Source organism: Benincasa hispida, chromosome 9 (assembly GCF_027475165.1).
Source record: "Benincasa hispida cultivar pf3 chromosome 9, pf3_genome.v1.1, whole genome shotgun sequence".
Classification (NCBI taxonomy): Eukaryota; Viridiplantae; Streptophyta; class Magnoliopsida; order Cucurbitales; family Cucurbitaceae; genus Benincasa; species Benincasa hispida.
In genome coordinates, this window is record NC_143486.1 from 44705182 (window position 1) to 44723120 (window position 17939).

General features: G+C 31.1%; 2 protein-coding genes across 16 annotated transcripts; one reads left to right on the plus strand and one right to left on the minus strand.

Moving 5' to 3' along the window:
- The first annotated feature begins 146 nt into the window (after positions 1 to 146).
- Positions 147 to 9710, plus strand: LOC120085452 (putative magnesium transporter NIPA6). Of its 15 annotated transcripts, none has more exons than XR_005483940.2 (12): positions 147 to 501; positions 925 to 981; positions 1237 to 1327; positions 1493 to 1653; positions 1730 to 1857; positions 2007 to 2144; positions 4552 to 4599; positions 6069 to 6161; positions 6238 to 6355; positions 8485 to 8623; positions 9117 to 9177; positions 9260 to 9710. XR_005483940.2 is itself a non-coding variant. In XM_039041413.2 (11 exons), the coding sequence occupies exons 1-10, from the start codon at positions 357 to 359 to the stop codon at positions 8613 to 8615; spliced, it is 1110 nt and encodes a 369-aa protein (XP_038897341.1). In that variant the 5' UTR covers positions 147 to 356; the 3' UTR covers positions 8616 to 8623; positions 8778 to 9074. The 15 variants fall into 15 exon arrangements, 8 of the variants coding, with proteins under 8 accessions (XP_038897341.1, XP_090173775.1, XP_038897340.1 ...); XR_005483941.2 differs by having other exon boundaries at positions 9266 to 9710; XR_016532021.1 differs by lacking the exon at positions 4552 to 4599.
- On the minus strand, positions 9120 to 16876 carry LOC120085451 (GDSL esterase/lipase At4g16230-like). The gene is made up of 4 exons (XM_039041411.2): positions 16368 to 16876; positions 13904 to 14149; positions 12462 to 12708; positions 9120 to 9477 (listed from the first exon to the last, which is right to left on the minus strand). The coding sequence occupies exons 1-4, from the start codon at positions 16779 to 16781 to the stop codon at positions 9245 to 9247; spliced, it is 1140 nt and encodes a 379-aa protein (XP_038897339.1). The 5' UTR covers positions 16782 to 16876; the 3' UTR covers positions 9120 to 9244.
- Between the last annotated feature and the right edge of the window lie 1063 nt (positions 16877 to 17939).

Genomic DNA, 17939 nt, shown 5'->3' on the forward strand with positions numbered 1-17939 from the left:
TTTTACTTCAAATACAAACTATTATAACTCAATTATAATAATTTAAAACTATAATAATAACTTTTTGCCTCAAACGTCAGACACTGAGTAAAGCCAAAATAGGATCCAAGAGATGAAATGAACTGCGTGGCCTGACAAATGGCTTCAACGTTCATGATTGGGAGAGAAGGGAAGGAGAGAAAAATAATGTGGGAATTCGCTGTTGGACTGACATACGAAAAAAACGTGTACCAATTTCTCAAATACAAAATTCCTCCTTCGCCTCGAGGGAGCTGCTGGCTCTGTTCACACTGTGTTTCTTCTTCTTCTTCTTTCGCCTGCAAAATTTGGAATTAGATGAAAATCTGCAGCAATCCATGACCACCCATGAGCCTTCCATCTCCCCGAATGATAACCTGAAAGGTTTTCTTCTTGCTATGTTGTCCAGCGCCTTTATTGGGTCCAGCTTCATCATCAAGAAGTTGGGTCTTCGTCGGGCTGGTGCTTCGGGTTCACGAGCGAGTGAGTTTTTCTCGATTTCATTTCTTCGATTTTGATTCGACCCATCAATTTTTGGGTCGTTTTTTGATCTGGGATACGTTCAATTTTGTTTTGTTTTGTTTTGTTTTGTTTTTTAATTTTAGCTGTGATATGGATGGGGTTATTATCCTTGGTTTGGTTGATATCGTTGAATTTACATGTTGGATAAGTTCCTGTTTCTGGGGGTTTGACATTCCGATGATTTGATTTTTTTTCTTTTTCTTTTGTGATTATTTTTAGTTGTTCAGTTCGTGGAGAATTTGTTTTGTTTATCTTGCAAATGGTTATAATTGATGGCTATAGATTGTCGTTTCTCCTTTTTGTTACTAATTGGCAGGCTGCACTGTTCACAGTGTTCCGCTTTGGGTTTATGCTGATGGAGTTTGTCTGGTTAACGAATTTTAGGTTCTGGTGGATATGGGTATCTATTAGAGCCCCTTTGGTGGATCGGCATGATTACCAGTGAGTTTTGAATTCAAACTGTGTGGACTTCCAGTTTCTTCATTCTTATTTGTTTATTTGTTGGCGTCGTCGGACTTAAGGACAACCTCGAGAGACGATAATGGTTTTAAGTTAATTAGGATTTCAAGGCTTAAACCTAAGTCTAAAGAGTATCTCCAAACATTTCAACTCTTCTCAGAGCATCTTTAGGTATGCACATGGAGTTTTTAAGCTACGAAAATTGATTGATTACTTTGACTTGTGTACAATTTACAGTGATTGTTGGGGAGTTTTCCAATTTTGTGGCTTATATTTATGCTCCTGCTATTCTCGTGACGCCACTTGGAGCAATAAGTATAATTGTTAGGTAAATTCTTACTCAAACAAGCTTCAATGAGATGTTGATTTAGGTTTAATTCATTTGAATTTCTGGTCTTGTAGCGTCCTCTTGCATTTAATTATTCTTTCTTTATGCTTCCATGTCAAAATGGGCTTTAGCCAAATGATTTTCCTGTGTTTATCGTGTTGGCAGTGCTGTACTTGCACATTTTTTCTTGAAGGAAAAATTGCAGAAAATGGGTGTATTGGGGTGTATTTTATGTGTTGTAGGGTCTACAATGATTGTGCTCCATGCACCTGGTGAACGTACTCCGAGTTCAGTGGATGAGATATGGGAACTAGCAACTCAACCAAGTAAACTATTGAACATATCTTGATGTGTCTTACTGCGTGGAGCTTCTTTTTGATTATTTTGATGTGTTTGGTTCAGCTTTCCTTCTCTATACGGCCTCAGTAATAGCTATTGTGTTGTTCCTGGTGTTGTATTGCGAACCCCGCTATGGACAGACAAACATACTCATTTACATTGGAATATGTTCCATAATTGGATCCTTGACGGTCAGTCTCCATTAGCCTTAATTGAGAAATTTTCTCCATGAAGGACTCCGTTCTATTTAGTTTAATGAAACTTATAATGATATTATTCTCTTCATTTATACTTCGAAGGAGTTCTATGTTAGAGATCAACTTTCTGCATTGGTTCGCAGGTAATGAGCATCAAAGCTATTGGCATTGCAATAAAGCTCACAATGGAGGGTTGGAGTCAGGTTGCTCACTTCCAAACATGGGTCTTTGTAATGGTTGCAATCTCATGCATAATCATTCAGTTGAATTATTTAAATAAGGTAATAAGTACTTATATTTTGTTCAAATCTTTTCAGGATAATAATGGTGTTGATGAATATTGAATATAGAGCTTTTCTTGCCCGTTTGGGGCCGGATACTCTTTTTGGCTTGTTTGCAGCTCTCCTATAACGGATCTATAGTTCTGTTATGATTATTATTGGGTTATTTATTTATTATTGTTGTAATATCATTTTTTATCATGCCATGGCTATAGATCAAAAGCTTATTTATAATTTTTAATCTCTTTTTAACCATAATCGGTCTCTAGTCCTCTGTAACCCAATAGGAAGGATACATTTTTAGCCATAAGATCTGTGGCCGTCCAATTAGAAAGGATACCTTTTCTTGTTTCTTCACAACTTTCCTATGCATGCATGTGCTTACCAAAATGTCATATTGCTTGATCTAATCCAACCGTATGTATCACTTGTACATGTATACGGTGTATATACTTAATGAGCTATTCTTACCCATTTGGTTGGCTCAGCCGATAATAGTCAGACCAATACTTCAAGAAACCATGTGATTTTCATGTGATCATTTGAGCCAAGTGTTCATCTTCCTCCTTCATCACTTGGACAGAGTCATATATTTTAAAGGAACACATCCACCGACCCTACACATGCTTGAGCCGAGTGTTTTGATTGGAATTATGCAGCATGCCGCAAAACCTATCAGCTATGGGTGTGCCTGGAACGTCCTTCAGAGTTGCCAATTTTGCTAGCTTGATTTGAGATTGATTTTTGGAGTCTCTTGGCATTCAATTGGCTCAGAAAAAGTTTGTTGGTTTATGATGGATGAGATAATTCCCATCCACCCTTTTGTGATAAGGGCCATGTCCTTTGGTACTCTACTTTCTTTGCTATACTGTGGAGGATTTGGCTTGAGACAAAATAGGAGAACTGAGAGTTCTTGGGAGAGGTTTCATTTTGCATTAGATTTAATACTCAGTCTTCAAGAAATCTTGTAACTATACTTTATGACTTGTTCTTTTGAAATTAGGTCATCTTTTACAAGGTTAGTTTCTAGGTGGCTCTTGTTACTGGCTATACTTGTTTTATATGCTCCTTTTGTATTCTTTCATTTTTCTCAATGAAAAGCTGGTTTAATATGCTTGGTTCACATTAAGTACAACTCTGCTTGGCTAGATACTCCTCTCTAGATAAATTTTTTTATTCCCATGTGTTCTAGTCAAACCCAAACTTTTCGTTCAGAGTTCAATCCTTGTCACGAATCTTCCTGCAGATAACTCCATTTTTTCTAAAATATATTTTATCTTATGTCTGTCAAACTTTTCTTTCAAGAGGTTTTGTTATGGTTTTTTCTTCAATCTTTCGTCCTATGGGCAGTGATTCTGTCGCTGATTATGCTTTCCTCTGGTCTAGCTTTTATGGCTCTTCACTGTATGGTTTTTCTTCCAGAATTTTGGTGTCTGTTTCTCCTTCAGGTGCTTTGTTCTTCATTGTTATCTGGGTTCATGGTTTGGTTCTATGTTATTTTCATTCCTTGTGGGAGTTTGTTTCCTTAAACTTTCTTTTCATATATTCATATATCAATTAAAAGTTTGTTTCTTGTTTTTGTTTAAAAAAAGCCCCATGAGTCTTGAATACAGAATGTAATTCCAAATTATTTCTAGGGTCTATAATTAATAACATTTCTGTCGAGAGAGCTTGAATCCAGCATAGTCAATCAATACTAGGCCAGTCATCAATCTTCCATGAGCTCTTGTCCTTCAACGATATATCATGTTTAAGCCTCAAGGAAACAAATACCAGCCTACATGAGCACATAAGTACGAGCATAGATCAGCGATTAGGCAACTACTTCTGATCTCAGGTCAGAAGTTCATATCTCCCCTCAACGTTAATTCTACTAAAAAGTTTCAATATCAAATGTTAATTGTACTGAAAAAGAAGAAAACTAAAATAAAATAATAGAAGATAAACGAAACAAACAAATACCAACATAACATGTACTAGATAATCTTCCTCAGCAAAATCCTTTCTTATCAGGTTATAATCCTTTCTTGGGAAGGGCCCATAGATGAATTTGCGCATGGTTTGGTTACGGAAGTGTTTATGGAAAAAGTGTTTCACGTGCAAGCAATACTACCAGAAACCATCCCAAAACTCATGTATTACTCTAGTCCAGTGTAGTTCCTCTTATTGGATAGGGTTAATCTCTTTTCCTTCACAAGAACCCATTACTAAGGAACTATACCAACACAATATCCTCTTGGGCTCTTATATCAAGGGCTGATTATTGATCCTGTTACTATTGCAATGATCATAATTGTGGCATCTTTCATGAATCTTAGTTTGCCAATCTGATGTAATATTATCTGCATTATTTCAACCTCATTTTCATGTTCAACGATATAATTTTTTTTATCCTTATTAATCGCAGGTTAAAATATCATTTTGGTCTCTGTACTTTGGATTTCATTCCAATTTAGTGAGTGTACTTTCAATTGTCCAATTTTAGTTCATTCCCTATACTTTCAAGAAATCTTAAATTAAGTTATTCAAAATTAATTTTTATTGAAAATTGTTTAATAATAATAATAATTTTATGCGAGAAAAACCGCTACGTGGTTATATTTTCACAATCTACAAAGGAAATGCCAACCGAGACTTTTTTTTTGTTGAAATAATCTAGGATCAATATGGAAGTACTATAAGCTAAAATTGGATGTTTGAAAGTATAAGGATCAATATGGAATGAAACCCAAGGTACAAAGACCAAAATGGTATTTTAACCATCATTCTTATGTTTTTCATCAATGCATGACATAGCTTAATGTCTTATAAGCATAACCAGAATCATATAAGACAAGGATCACATTAGTAAGAATAGGGATAAATATTGTGAAACATTATGATAGTAATGTATGTTTTGGCTTAGTTCATCCATCAGGATTTTCTTGTAGATTTTATTTAGAGGGATTTTTGCTTTGTATTTGAGCATGGTTCTTTTATTGCTCTTTGTTTGGGTGGATTTTGGTTTCTGACAGTATTGGGACGGGAGAATTGTTCCTGATGGGTGATGCTTTGTAAACTTTTCAATTTCTGCTTTTGTTTTTTCTTTCAAGAATGAGAGAAAATATACTCATCACTTGAGGCTACTTTAAAACATAAGCAGGAAAAGTTTTTTTTTTTTTTTTTTTTTTTTTTTTGAGGGGACGGCGTGGGAGTGGGAGAAAAGACAGAATAGTAGAATAGAACTTTAAGAGAAAGAATAGAGAGAGAGAGGCCATCGAAGGTAGTTTGAGAGTACTCGAGAGGCTTGATTTATTGGAATGACCTACCCCCTTGAGGAGGAATGGTTAAAGTTGGGAATGTACTTTTCTATTCTTTGTGGGCACAGAAAATGAGAATTACTTGGTTACTCCCAAGCCTGTAAAGGAAAATTAAGAAAACATTTATGAGAAAAGATTCATATTATATATATTTTTCTCATCAATGTTTATTTCGTTCTTTTGAAAAACCTTCAGTGTTATGATGATGCAAGTTACTCCATAGTTTGCAAAAGGGAAAGGGTGGCAGTATGTCTGTTTTATAACGTACAAAAATGCGACTATTAATGGTGTAAGATGCTTAATAGAAATAAAAAATTTCAAAGAGGTTGGTAATTTAAGAGAAAAAGTTATAAAGTGCTAAGGATCATACCATCCCTTCAGAAAAAGTTGGGAGATGACGTTACTTTTCATTTTAGTTATACGAGAGTTGATGAGATAAATGAGAATGGATAAGATGGGGGATTGGGAAGGTGAATATTGACAAATATACTGAATTTGACATCCCCGGTTCCATCTTACACCCAAAACTTGTTGCAAGTCCATACTTTTTTTGGTAGAAATATTCCTTCCAGTCTCTTAATTGTAAGTCAGTGCTAATTTTGAACATTGTAAATCGATGGCCCAGGCTTTGGACACATTTGACACTGCTGTTGTTTCGCCAATTCATTATGCAATGTTCACATCTTTCACGATCTTTGCCAGTGTCATAATGTTTAAGGTATTTTTGCTAGAATTTAAACAAATTTTGTATGGTCTTTAAGAGAGACTGATTTATATACGTATTGTCCAATTAGGATTGGTCTGGTCAGAGTGCTAGCAGCATTGCATCAGAACTCTGTGGATTTGTAACCATACTTTCTGGGACCGTGGTCTTGCATGATACAAGATCACCTGATCCTGCTTCCGTTTCAGGTATTTATTTAAGTGGAAACTTTTAAAGCTGACCGAATGCATAGTTGATGATTATTAATTCTGTTCATTTTCTGCTATGACATTAATTTTTCATTTGCTTAAACGATACACGAATACATAATCTACAATTCTAGCAAAAATTGAATTCTAGAAGATTGGCAATAATCAACAAATCAATGACACTTCAGTTTGGGCTGAGTATGAATGTTCAACACATATATTGGACATGGGTAGGAAACTTCATATGCACAATAGATATTTTTTGAACAGTCAAGCAATTTGAATACGTATCATCAAACACTTACTAAAACACAATAGACGATGCTTACTTGCTATTAGATGTTGAATAGTTTTCGGTTGGGTGATTAATTATTCCCTATTGTTGCGAGCATTTGTCATACTATCATATTGTTGCCAACTTTTGTTTGTACATACTTTATAAAATTGTTAAGGTCATGTTTGGTAACTATTTAATTTTTTATTTTTGAAAGTTAAGCCTATTTCCTTTCCATTTCTTACTAGGATTTTCATATTTCTTTAGCAAAAGAGTTAGAATTCTTAGCCAAATTTCAAAGCAAAAATAAGTTTATAAAACTTTGCTTGATTTTTGAAAACATTGGTAGAAAATAGATAGCAAAACAAGAAATTTAGAGGTAGGAGATGTGTTTATAAGCTTAATTTTTAAAAACTAAAAACCAAAAACCAAATGGTTACTAAGTGGGGCCTATGATTTTAGCTTTTGTGCAACAATGATTTCTTCTGCACAGAAAACACTGAAATGACCTTATTTTAGGTCTGGGTAATGTTAGTCCTTGAGGCTTGAACTTTTATGTTTATTTCATTTTAGTACCTAAACTTTCAAATAGTCTATTTGTGTTTAAACTCATAAAAAATCATTTTAATCCTTGCCATTAAATTTTTTAAATTTAATTGAAACTAGTATAAGCGTATCTTTTTGTTAATTTACATGACCATTATTCTAGACGAACAAGAATTTGAAGCCATTCATGTAGTAAGTTAGGTGTTTGGGCTTTCAAACGTCTCGAGTTCAGGTGGGGTACATGAAAGAATCGATATCATATCCTATGTTAGATGACCTCATGGGAATTTTCCTAGGATGCATGTGAATGAGGACAAAGCATGCTAAAAGGACTAGTATTGATTTGTGGGAATAGTCTTCAGTCTTAGAAGCACAAAAGGATAATGTGTCAGGTTGCAATAGAGTAGGGGAATGCCGGGGAAATAAGGTGTCGAATTCGGATTCCGAATCTTCATCCGAATCCTAGGTCTGGGGCGTTATAGATGCTATTAGAGCGGAACCTCTCCCAGTAGGATGTGGTTCGAGGACGAACCAAGTGGAAGCTGGTAGGCATGTAACACCCCGAGTTCAGGAGTGGTACATGAATGAATCGATATCACATCCAAATGAGAGGGATCCTGAGGTCATTGAAGTATGGTTAAGAAAGACTTAAAAGAACTGAAAGTTACTATCTACCAACAAGATACACATTCTTTTTTGGTGGCTCAATCATAAGAATTCCAAAGTTAAGCGTGCTTAGCTTGGAGCAATCCTATGTTGGGTGACCTCCTGGGAATTTTCTTAGGATGCATGTGAGTGAGGACAAAGCATGTTGAAAGGACCAGTGTTGGTTTGTGGGGATAGTCTTCAGTCTTTGAAGCACAAGAGGATAACGTGTCAGGTTGCAGGGGATGCAGGGGAATGTTGGGGCAAATAAGGTGTGAAATTCGGATTGCGAATCCTGATTCGAATCTTGGGCGTGGGGCAAGACATATTTAGATTTTTGTTCATATATACGATCTTAAGAAAGTTAGGAATCAAACAGAAATTAAGTCCAAGTACCGACATAGGATTTCAACCAAAATAAATCAAGTTTATGTAGTTAGACTCATGACCAACTGCTCTATTGTCTTTAGCAATTATTAATATCTCCTGTGTGCACTCCCATTATGTCTCTTGATTTTTGGGGTGAAGGGATGAAACATAAGAAAAAGGGTTTTCAAAAACCATACCGGCAGTTAATAGATGTTTAGTTACGTAAATATCATATTCTCAAATGCAAAAACCAATAAATTTCTCTGCATATTTCTTCTTGTCAATTTTGATACAGAGATGTACATGTCTGTCTCTCCTCAAGTGTCGTGGTATTTCCCTGCAAATGGCGATACCTGGAAACGGAAATCTGAAGAAATACTATTGCCAGATTTTGATGCAATCCTCAAACAAGACCATTTCACATGAAATGAAAGGTAATTTATGCACATTACTACTGCATCTCCACTGCATACCACCCAGATGCAACCAAATTTTGGGAGAAATCTGCATATAGTTAGTTTTCTCACATTATTAATGAGTTAATTGGTAGAGCGGTTACTATGGAGTTCTGTTTTCTTTCTCCACTAGGCCGCTTGAGATTGAAGAACAGGTAGGGCTTGTGTGACGTAGTATGTTCGTCGTAACAATTCATTTTGTTCCTAAATAGGTAGCTGGAATTGAAACACAGCTTCTTCCCCTTTCTTTTCACCTTTAGGCCTCACACCCCCCCTCTCATAACATTATTTTGTAAAGTAGAACAAAGCTTGTGGATGCAAAATGTAATCTGCTTCGTGTGTATTTTTTTCCACTCATTCCCTTAGCCAAGGAAATGTGAGATATTTTGCTGCTAAAGCTGACTTTTGTAATGCAATTTCTCTGTTGAAAGTTTTGGTTTCCCACTGCTGATATGCACAATTTTTTCTTTAGAGATTTAGACAAATGTTTCAATTTTGGGATCTTGGAACAACATGATGAAAGCTTTAGAAAGGTACATAAACTGATAATGTTACTACTTACTAATAGCTTACAAAGGTAAAACATAGTGATAAAGATATCTATATATTGGCAAGGTGAAGAACATTAGTGGGATAAACTTCAGTTTCAAGTTGAGAACCATAAGCTTTGGATGCTATAAGGACATTGACAGCTTCTGTTGGATGTAACCCGTCAAAGTAGACATGGTTGGTTCTGTTTGGGCAAGTTTTTCCTCCATTTTTGCACAAAATTCCATTTCCACCTTCATTCAGAGATGGCACTTCACAACAGGGCATAGCTGCCTCAATAAAACCTGAAAAGCACTCATCATGTGTTAGTTTTAGTTCATTGAAGGGGGTTTTCTTTTTTTGTTGATATGTGGGGTGGGAGGATGTAAATCTCAGATCTTGAGATTGATAGTATAAGTTCGTGTCCGTTGCATTATGTTCATGTTGGCTATTGAAAGTGTTTTCAAATGTTTTGAAGGATATATTGTCATGAAAATTTTACTTGGTAAAATTACATTATATGTTACTAATAGACTAATGAAAGTGTAGAGAATAGTTAATAAAAGAGTTTATTGCAAGAGATTAGGTAAAAAAATATCTAATAAAACATTTATCAATTATCTTCATGGGGTATACTTTTGAATGCTTGACTTGTTTGAAAAGTGCTTTTAGATAGTGGGGAAATATTTAGTTAGAAGTGTTTTTAACCATTTAAATGCATTCTAAAAATACCATTAGTAACAATTCAATTGAAAAAAAATCAAATGACAAATTTAAATCTTGGGTCTTAACAAGTCTTTGTATTTTCTTCCCTGTTTTTTATTTTTATTTTTCTAAAATGAGATCTTACATGAAACGCGTATATTATGGATGATTAGAATATTAAAAAATATTTATATATACAGAAAACAAGGATAAAGAGTACAACAATTTTAAGTTCCTATATACTAAATTAAAATAACATTAAATATGAATCTAAAAGAAAACAACTTTTTCCATAATAGTTTTTCAGTAAGAATTTTTTTTTTATTTATTTGAGTTCATTCTAAGATATATCCATCTTTATGCATCTTTTTTTTGTCATTCACACAAATAAAATAAAGTAAAATATTTCAGAAGAGAAATAAGATGAATTTGCTATATATCAAATTATGATTGAACAATTTGATGGGATGTACAAAGATAGGTGTTGGTCGGGATGTATCTAAGTATTTTTCATCATTTTTAACTTTTGAATTTAAAATGGACTTAAAAGTTGAGGAACCATGCCCTTCAAATAATAAGTGAATATGGACAAATATGCATATCCTATCAATAATTAATGATTGTTTTTAAATATAGGAAAATAAATTAAAGATTTTACATCTAATAGCAAAATACTACCGTTTATCTGTGATAGATCGCGATAGACTACTATCTGTATCTGTCATGATAGACACAGATAGTAGTCCATCTATTGCTATTTATCGTAGTCTATCTATCGTTGTTTATCGCGGTCTATCTATCGCTGTTTATCGTGGTCTATGATAGATAGACTGTAATATTTTACTATTAATTATAAATATTTTTGTCCTTTGAAATAATTTTTCAATAATAAATTCAGGCAGACACCATCAGACACTATTAATGATATTCAGCCCCTACTACTTGTCTCTATTTTACAAAACACAATTGATTATTCAATACTAGAAAAAAGAAATATCAAGTAATAAAATATCTTCATTTTAGATCTTATATATTTATATCACTTAAATTTCGGGTGTGTTTGGAATACATTTTTAAATATTTAATTTAAAAATAAGTCATTTTAGAAAAAAATTGGAGTGTTTGACAACCACTCAAAATAGCTTTTGAAGAGTATTTTCAACCATTTTTGTCAAAAATGTTTAAATAAAAATGAGTTTTTTTTTTTAAAAAAAATACTTTTTTTTAAATCAATCCAAATGGGTCATCAATGTATTTTATTTATTAACTTACAGAGGATGAAATTTTATTATTAGTCACCCATTGTTATATGTAATAATAATTAAAAAAAAAAAGACTTTCACCATATTTAGGAACGATAAATAAAAATTGAGCTTTATTTCTTAGCTTTTAAATTCGACCAAAGGTTTTTAGATAGTAACAAAGGGATTAAATAAAAAAAAAAAAATTGTTAGTGAGCAAACATAATTTCTTATTAAAAATAAATAAATGTAATTATCAAGTAGAATGGAAAATTTTCACATATTGAAAATATGTCAAACTATTTATAGAAATAAAAAAAAAGAAAAAAGAAAAAAAAATTGATAGATATCGATAGACTTCATTTAACTTTTATTAGTGATAGATTTCTATCAGTTTCTATCAATAATAGACACTTCTATCAATCTCTATTAAAGTAGATTACAAATTTACTATTTTGTATAAATAATTTTCCTTACTTTTTTTTATTTTTGAAAATTCCCCTGAAATTTTCAATCCCTCCTCTTAGACTTTTTATTAATAATAATTTTTAAAATTAATTATATAATAGATTTGAAATTTATTAAAAAAATATATAGTTGTTTAGCAAATTCTTGTATTTTCAAAATGGGAGGATTTACAATTCTTTTTACAAATCCTCACACAAATTGTTTGATCAAAACAAAAACCTCAAATTTACATGTACTTGGAAATTCTTTCAAATGAGAGAGAACAACTTATTTATTTATTTATTTTTAAATGTCTCTTTTTCTCCCAACCACACACTTCTCTAAAAAATATCTCCTTAGCTACCTTGCCTTCTTTTAGTTCAACAAATGTGATAGATAGAAAACCAAACAAACTTTAACCTAAAAAAATCATAGCACTTTTAACCAATATTAATTAACCACCTATAGTGTGGGGCACATCAAGAAAGACAAACTAAAAAAAAAAAAAAAAAAACAGAAGAATAAATATCAATTTATACTCCTAAATTTTAGAGATTGTATCAATTTAAACCGAGATTGTATCAATTTAAACCATGAATTTTGAGGTTTGTATTAATTTGAACTCAATCTAATAACTCTAACAATTTAAACCCTAAACTTTCAACACTGGACGTTCATAAATCTATCCAAATAAAACATAATGGAGGGTTTAAGTTGATACAAATATGAAAATTTAGGGTTTAAATTGATACAATTCTCAAAATTCAGAGTTTAAAATTGATACAATACTTAAAATTTAGATATATAAATTGATATTTTCCGAAACCGAGGACGAATCGAAACAGATGAGGGGGTATTTATGATTTATAAATGATGATAAATATTTTGTAGTGTACCTTTGGAGGCAGGTTGTGAGATGATGTCATTGATAATGTTGTATGAATTGAGGAAGACAAGGTTGGAGAGGGGCATTTGTGGCTTTATGATATCCACTAATGTCTTCAAGTTGAAATTGAACATTTGAGCTGCTTGGTTTAGTATCTCAATGCATTGTCCTTTGTTGTTTGTTCTCACCATTGGACTACACCCTAATGGATTTACTGAAATCAACACCATTTTCCTTGCTCCCAAACTATACAACTTCTGTCATTTGCATAAAAATTACTTATTAGTAACTTTCAAATGCTATGCCTTTCTAAATTATCACAAATAATATGTGGGGTTAGAGTTAGGTTACGGTGTTAAATTTTTTTCGTCAACATGTCGACATTTACTTCAATATTTTCACATTTTCGTGAGGGGTGAATTAAAATTTCCATAATAACATATATACAAAGAATCCATGCAAAAAAACTATAAAATGTCACTAACGTGAATATAATATAAATAATTTATAGTTTGACTTGTTTAAAAATTATAAAATATTTATTTATTAACTCTATCTTATATATAATTTTAATAATTTTTGTTCTAGAAATATCCATTGACGTTGGTAATTTATCAATATTTTCATAAAATTGAGATATCACCATTTCAACCGATATCAACCTTTGATATTTATTTGATAGCTAATTCAGTTTATGTCAGTCGAACTATGTTTTGATGCTAATGTTGACTTAAAAACTCTATTTCGTTGGATCATCATATATACATTTTATGTGTAATTATTTTAAGTTTATTATGTCATTGTCAAAGTATATTTTAAGGTCATAGATTCCATTTTTCGCATCCCATATATTAAGTATATGTTTATTTCTATCTAATTTAATTCTCTTTTTTATCTTTAAAGTCCTTAAAGGACAAAACACCTATTAATTGCTTCATTGAGAAAGCCCTTTAAAGCACTTTTTACCTTTTTTTTTTTTTTTTTTTTCAAATATACTTTTTAAAGTAATTTGAATACATTACTCTTAACTAAACATGTCCTTAATTAGATTTTTTTAATAAAAGTATTTCCTTTTTTCAAAAAAAAATTTACCATCACTATTTGAAAATTCATTTCAACTTCACTCATCAAATGCAAAGATTGACAACAAAAAAGGGAAAGATAACGAACTACTTGACGTTTGGTTTAAATATTTATCTAATTTTTGTACTTTCGACATAGATTCATTTTGGTACATATGCTTTAGAAATATTCACTTTAATCTCTCTACTTCACTTTTGCTTCATTTTGGTCTCTATACTTTATAAAAACGGTTGATTTAATTATTTAAAAATGAAATACCGTTTTTAAAATTATAAAGATAAAAAGAATCAAAATATATCAAAATTGAAAATAAAAAGACTAAAATAATATTTAAACGTGGAAGTGTTAAGAATAAGAAAGGAAACAAACCTTGAGTTGGGTAGACAAGGTGGCTGTAAGATTGGCAGTGAAAGTTTGGAGATTGATTTGAGGGTCAGAGTTGGTGAGAAAATAGTTGAATGAATAATCATTTCCACCTGATCCCACCACAAATAAATAATTGTCTAATAATGAATCCTTTTTTCTACCATTTCTCCATGCCATCAAGCTTCTCAATTCTGGTAATGTCACCTCCTCAAAGTTTTTTATCTGTCTATTCAAACTTATTACATTTCCCTACAACAAAAAAGGACAGTATTAAGATGATAATCAGATGAAATAGCACAATATTACTCTCAACTTTTTATAAACGTTTCGAAACTATTTATTCTTGAAGTAGAAATTGGTTAAAAGAATGTTGGACGAAAATTAAGATTTGAATTGTATGGAGTGATTAAAAGTATGTTTGGGAGTAATTTTGAGAAGGTCAAAATCACTTGATTGTGTTTGGCATGAGCTAAAATTGATTTTAGAAAAATTTAAAATCATTTCAAATTGATTTTGGAGGAATTAGGTGATTTTTGTTAAGTGGTTGATCGAGAATCAATACCAAAATGACTATCTAATTCAGTTTTCATTTAAATATATTGCTGGTTAGTTATTTGTGATTTTTTTTTAAATTTTAAATATTGAAACAAAAGATGAGGAGCATTGCTTGTCATTAAATTGTTAATAAAACAAAAATTTATATATTTTGATTTTTTGTTCAATATTTATTATAGACATCCACCTTATTCAAAATATCAACCATGCATATAAAAATTTAACAATAAAATAATTAAAAATAGATATTTATTATAACTATTTAGTAAATACTAATTTCTTAGAAAATACAATTTTAAATAATTGGGTAATCTAAATTCACGTTTAGAACCAAATATAATAATTCAAGATCGCTTTTAAGTATTCGAAAATCACTTAAAAAAATTTGGAATCAAACGTAAATTTGATTGGTTAGGCCCCGTTTGATGACTATTTGGTTTTTAGTTTTTGTTTTTGAAAATTAAGTCTATTTCATCCACATTATTTGCATCTTTTTTAAGTACAATGGTTGAATTCTTAATCAAATTTTAAAAAAAAAACAACTTTTTGAAAATTATTTTTTTAGTTCTCAAAATTTGAGTTAGTTTTTTAAATCTTTGGAGAAAAGTAGATAACAAAGGAAGAAATTTAGAGATAGAAGTAGTGTCTATATTTTTAATTTTCAAAAATAAAAAATAAAATAGTTACCAAACGGGACCTTAAAAATCAATTTTACCTAAAACTCTTCTAAGAATGCATGACAATTTAAATCACAATACTGCCTCACATCATTTCAATTAGTTACCATAACACTCATTTCAATTAGTCCAAATTTCTATTCAAAATTTTAACTGGTTTTTATTTTTAGAGTAGTTTAGAAAATTTATGAAAAAACAAGGTAATATTTCAACTTGATAAATAGAAAAGTTGAGATTTTTTTGGGGGTAAATTTTGCCTATTTATGATTGTGTTTGAGCAATATCTTTATTTCTGTTTGATTTGAGCATTTTGGTGTTTCTTTTGATGTGTTTTTTTTTTGTTGTTTGGGCATTTTTTTAGATTGGTCAATGGTGTTTGTATAGCCAAGTTTTGGTATTTTTTAGATAGTTTTTGAAAAAATATTAGGAAAAAAAAAGGTGGTTTTGTTAATATTTAGAAACAAACACAAAGTACCATTTAAGGATATTTAATTTCAAAATAATAATAATAAAATAATAAAATATGCATTTAACCATCTTCTTAAATTTCATTTATTGAATTTGAAGTTGAAACCTTCTCTGTCCTCCATCTCCTTTTTCCCTTAAAATAAAATAATCTCTTTCACTCTTTAAAATATTATTCTTCATCTCATCTATCTCTCTTAAGGGTGTTCTTAGGTTGGATTGAGTTAGGTTTAGGGATATTTTAGACCTAACCCTATGATTCGATTTGTGTATTTTTCTAACCCAAACTAACCCTGGTTAAATTATGAACCTGAACTAAACCAACCCATAAAAAATGGGATGAGTTGGTTCAGTTCCATCGGTTCCCTTAAAAAAAACTTGGAATCATCCATAAAAAATATATAATTCCACAATCCACAAGAACGATATCCAAAATCTATTATAACAAAACAAGTCTCCAGAATTCACAAGAAAGACCATAATGTCTACAAAATTCAAAATATAGATAACAATGTTTTCAAATGTCTACAAAATTCATAAGTAAGATTCTGTCTCACAAACCAAAACCCTACCCTTTTTTATTCTTTATTGGTAGTTTCTAACCATTTAAAGGATGTTGCTTCAACACACTATTTTTGTAGCTTAAAAAAAACCCAACAAAATTAAGAATAAAAACAAAGCCATTTTCAAATATGACCTTCAAATTACACCAACTCTAAAACTTCTTTCATAATACCAAAAAAAAAAAAAAAAAAAAAAATCCTCTTTACCGCGATAGAGCCGGTATCGTCTAGAATTCCCGAGCCACCGGAGGCATAGTCGACGCCATGAATAATCTTCTTTCCTTTCGTCGACGGGTCGAAAAAAGGCGGAATAGAAGAAGGAAGGCCAAGATAATGTCCAAGAAGGTCAATCACATTCTTCCCATTTGTAAACCTTCCTGAGGGACCAAGAGAAAAATCTATCCCATAAGGCAAATAATCAGCCTTAGCTCTTGAGTTCTCTAAGAAGTTATTGTTTCCATTGTCAACTAAAGAACTCCCAAACACAAACATTCCTTTTATTGTTCTTCCTCCATCATATCCCTTTCTTTCTCCTCCTCCTCCACCTTCACAGTATGAGAAGAAAAATAATACAAAGAAAGAAAGGAGCAAGATGGTTCTTGGATTATTTGTGTTTGTCATTGTAATCACATAACAAGTTCAACAAAATGGAGGGTATGGAAGCTCTTTTATAGCAAAACAATGGCAGCTTTTTTCCTTTTTTTTTTTTTTTTAATGGATTCAAAATTTAACGTTTAAACCAATATATACATTCATTAGTTGGGAGTTTTGAAGTTTCAAAATATGTTTTTTTAACCTTAAATTTTGAGTCTAGTTTCTATTTGGTCTCTAAATTTCAAAATATTACAATTTTATCATTGAAATTTTGATTTAAAATAAATATGAAGTAAAATTTTAATAGTGAAAAAAATAATGAAACTTAATTAATTATAATTATTTTTTTTAATAAATTAATATAAATATTAATCTTAAAGTAAATATTTATCGAGGGATTGAGGTTAAATTTGTAAATCTTAAAATCTAAGGGCCAAATTGAAACAAAACTTAAGTCTCAAGGATAAATTTGTAATATTTTAAAATCTCATGACTAAATTGATATCAAACTCAAAATTAAGAACTCAGAATATAAGTTTTGAAATCTAAGGAACCAAATAGAAAGTAGATAAAAAAATCTAAGGACGGAAATATAATTTTTTCTGTTGTTGTATGCTTATGTCATCTTTGACTTTGACTTTATAATCTTCAATAATTTGTTTTATGTATTTAATTTCACGGTGGTTTATGGCCTCCTACACCTACCTTACTGGTCATTGAAACTTGTTCAACTTTACAATGACATAAATGATAGACACCTTTGTTGAATGGAGAGACTTCATTTTCAAGAAGAAATTTGGATTGCAGTGTTTTTTTAAAGGGAAAAGTCATTTTTGACTATGAATTTGGTAGGTTTTTATCAAATTTAATCTCAAACTTTCGATTTTACTAATTTTAAATTTAAAACTTGGATAATTAGTATCGATTTGATCCTGAACTTTTGATTGTATTAATTTAAACATTAAACTTACAAGTGTATATCAGTTTACATCTTCGGTTATGCTCTCATCTTCAATTCCCATAAAAAAGTTTTCCATACATGTCCAAGCCAAGTGTTGCTCCTCATGGACTACATATTTGTTATTTCTAAAAAAGAAAAAAAAATGTTGATAAAACTTATAATAGACTCATCGGAGTATTTTTCAATTTCAATGTTGGTTTTTCAATTTCAAGGCATAATTTTAA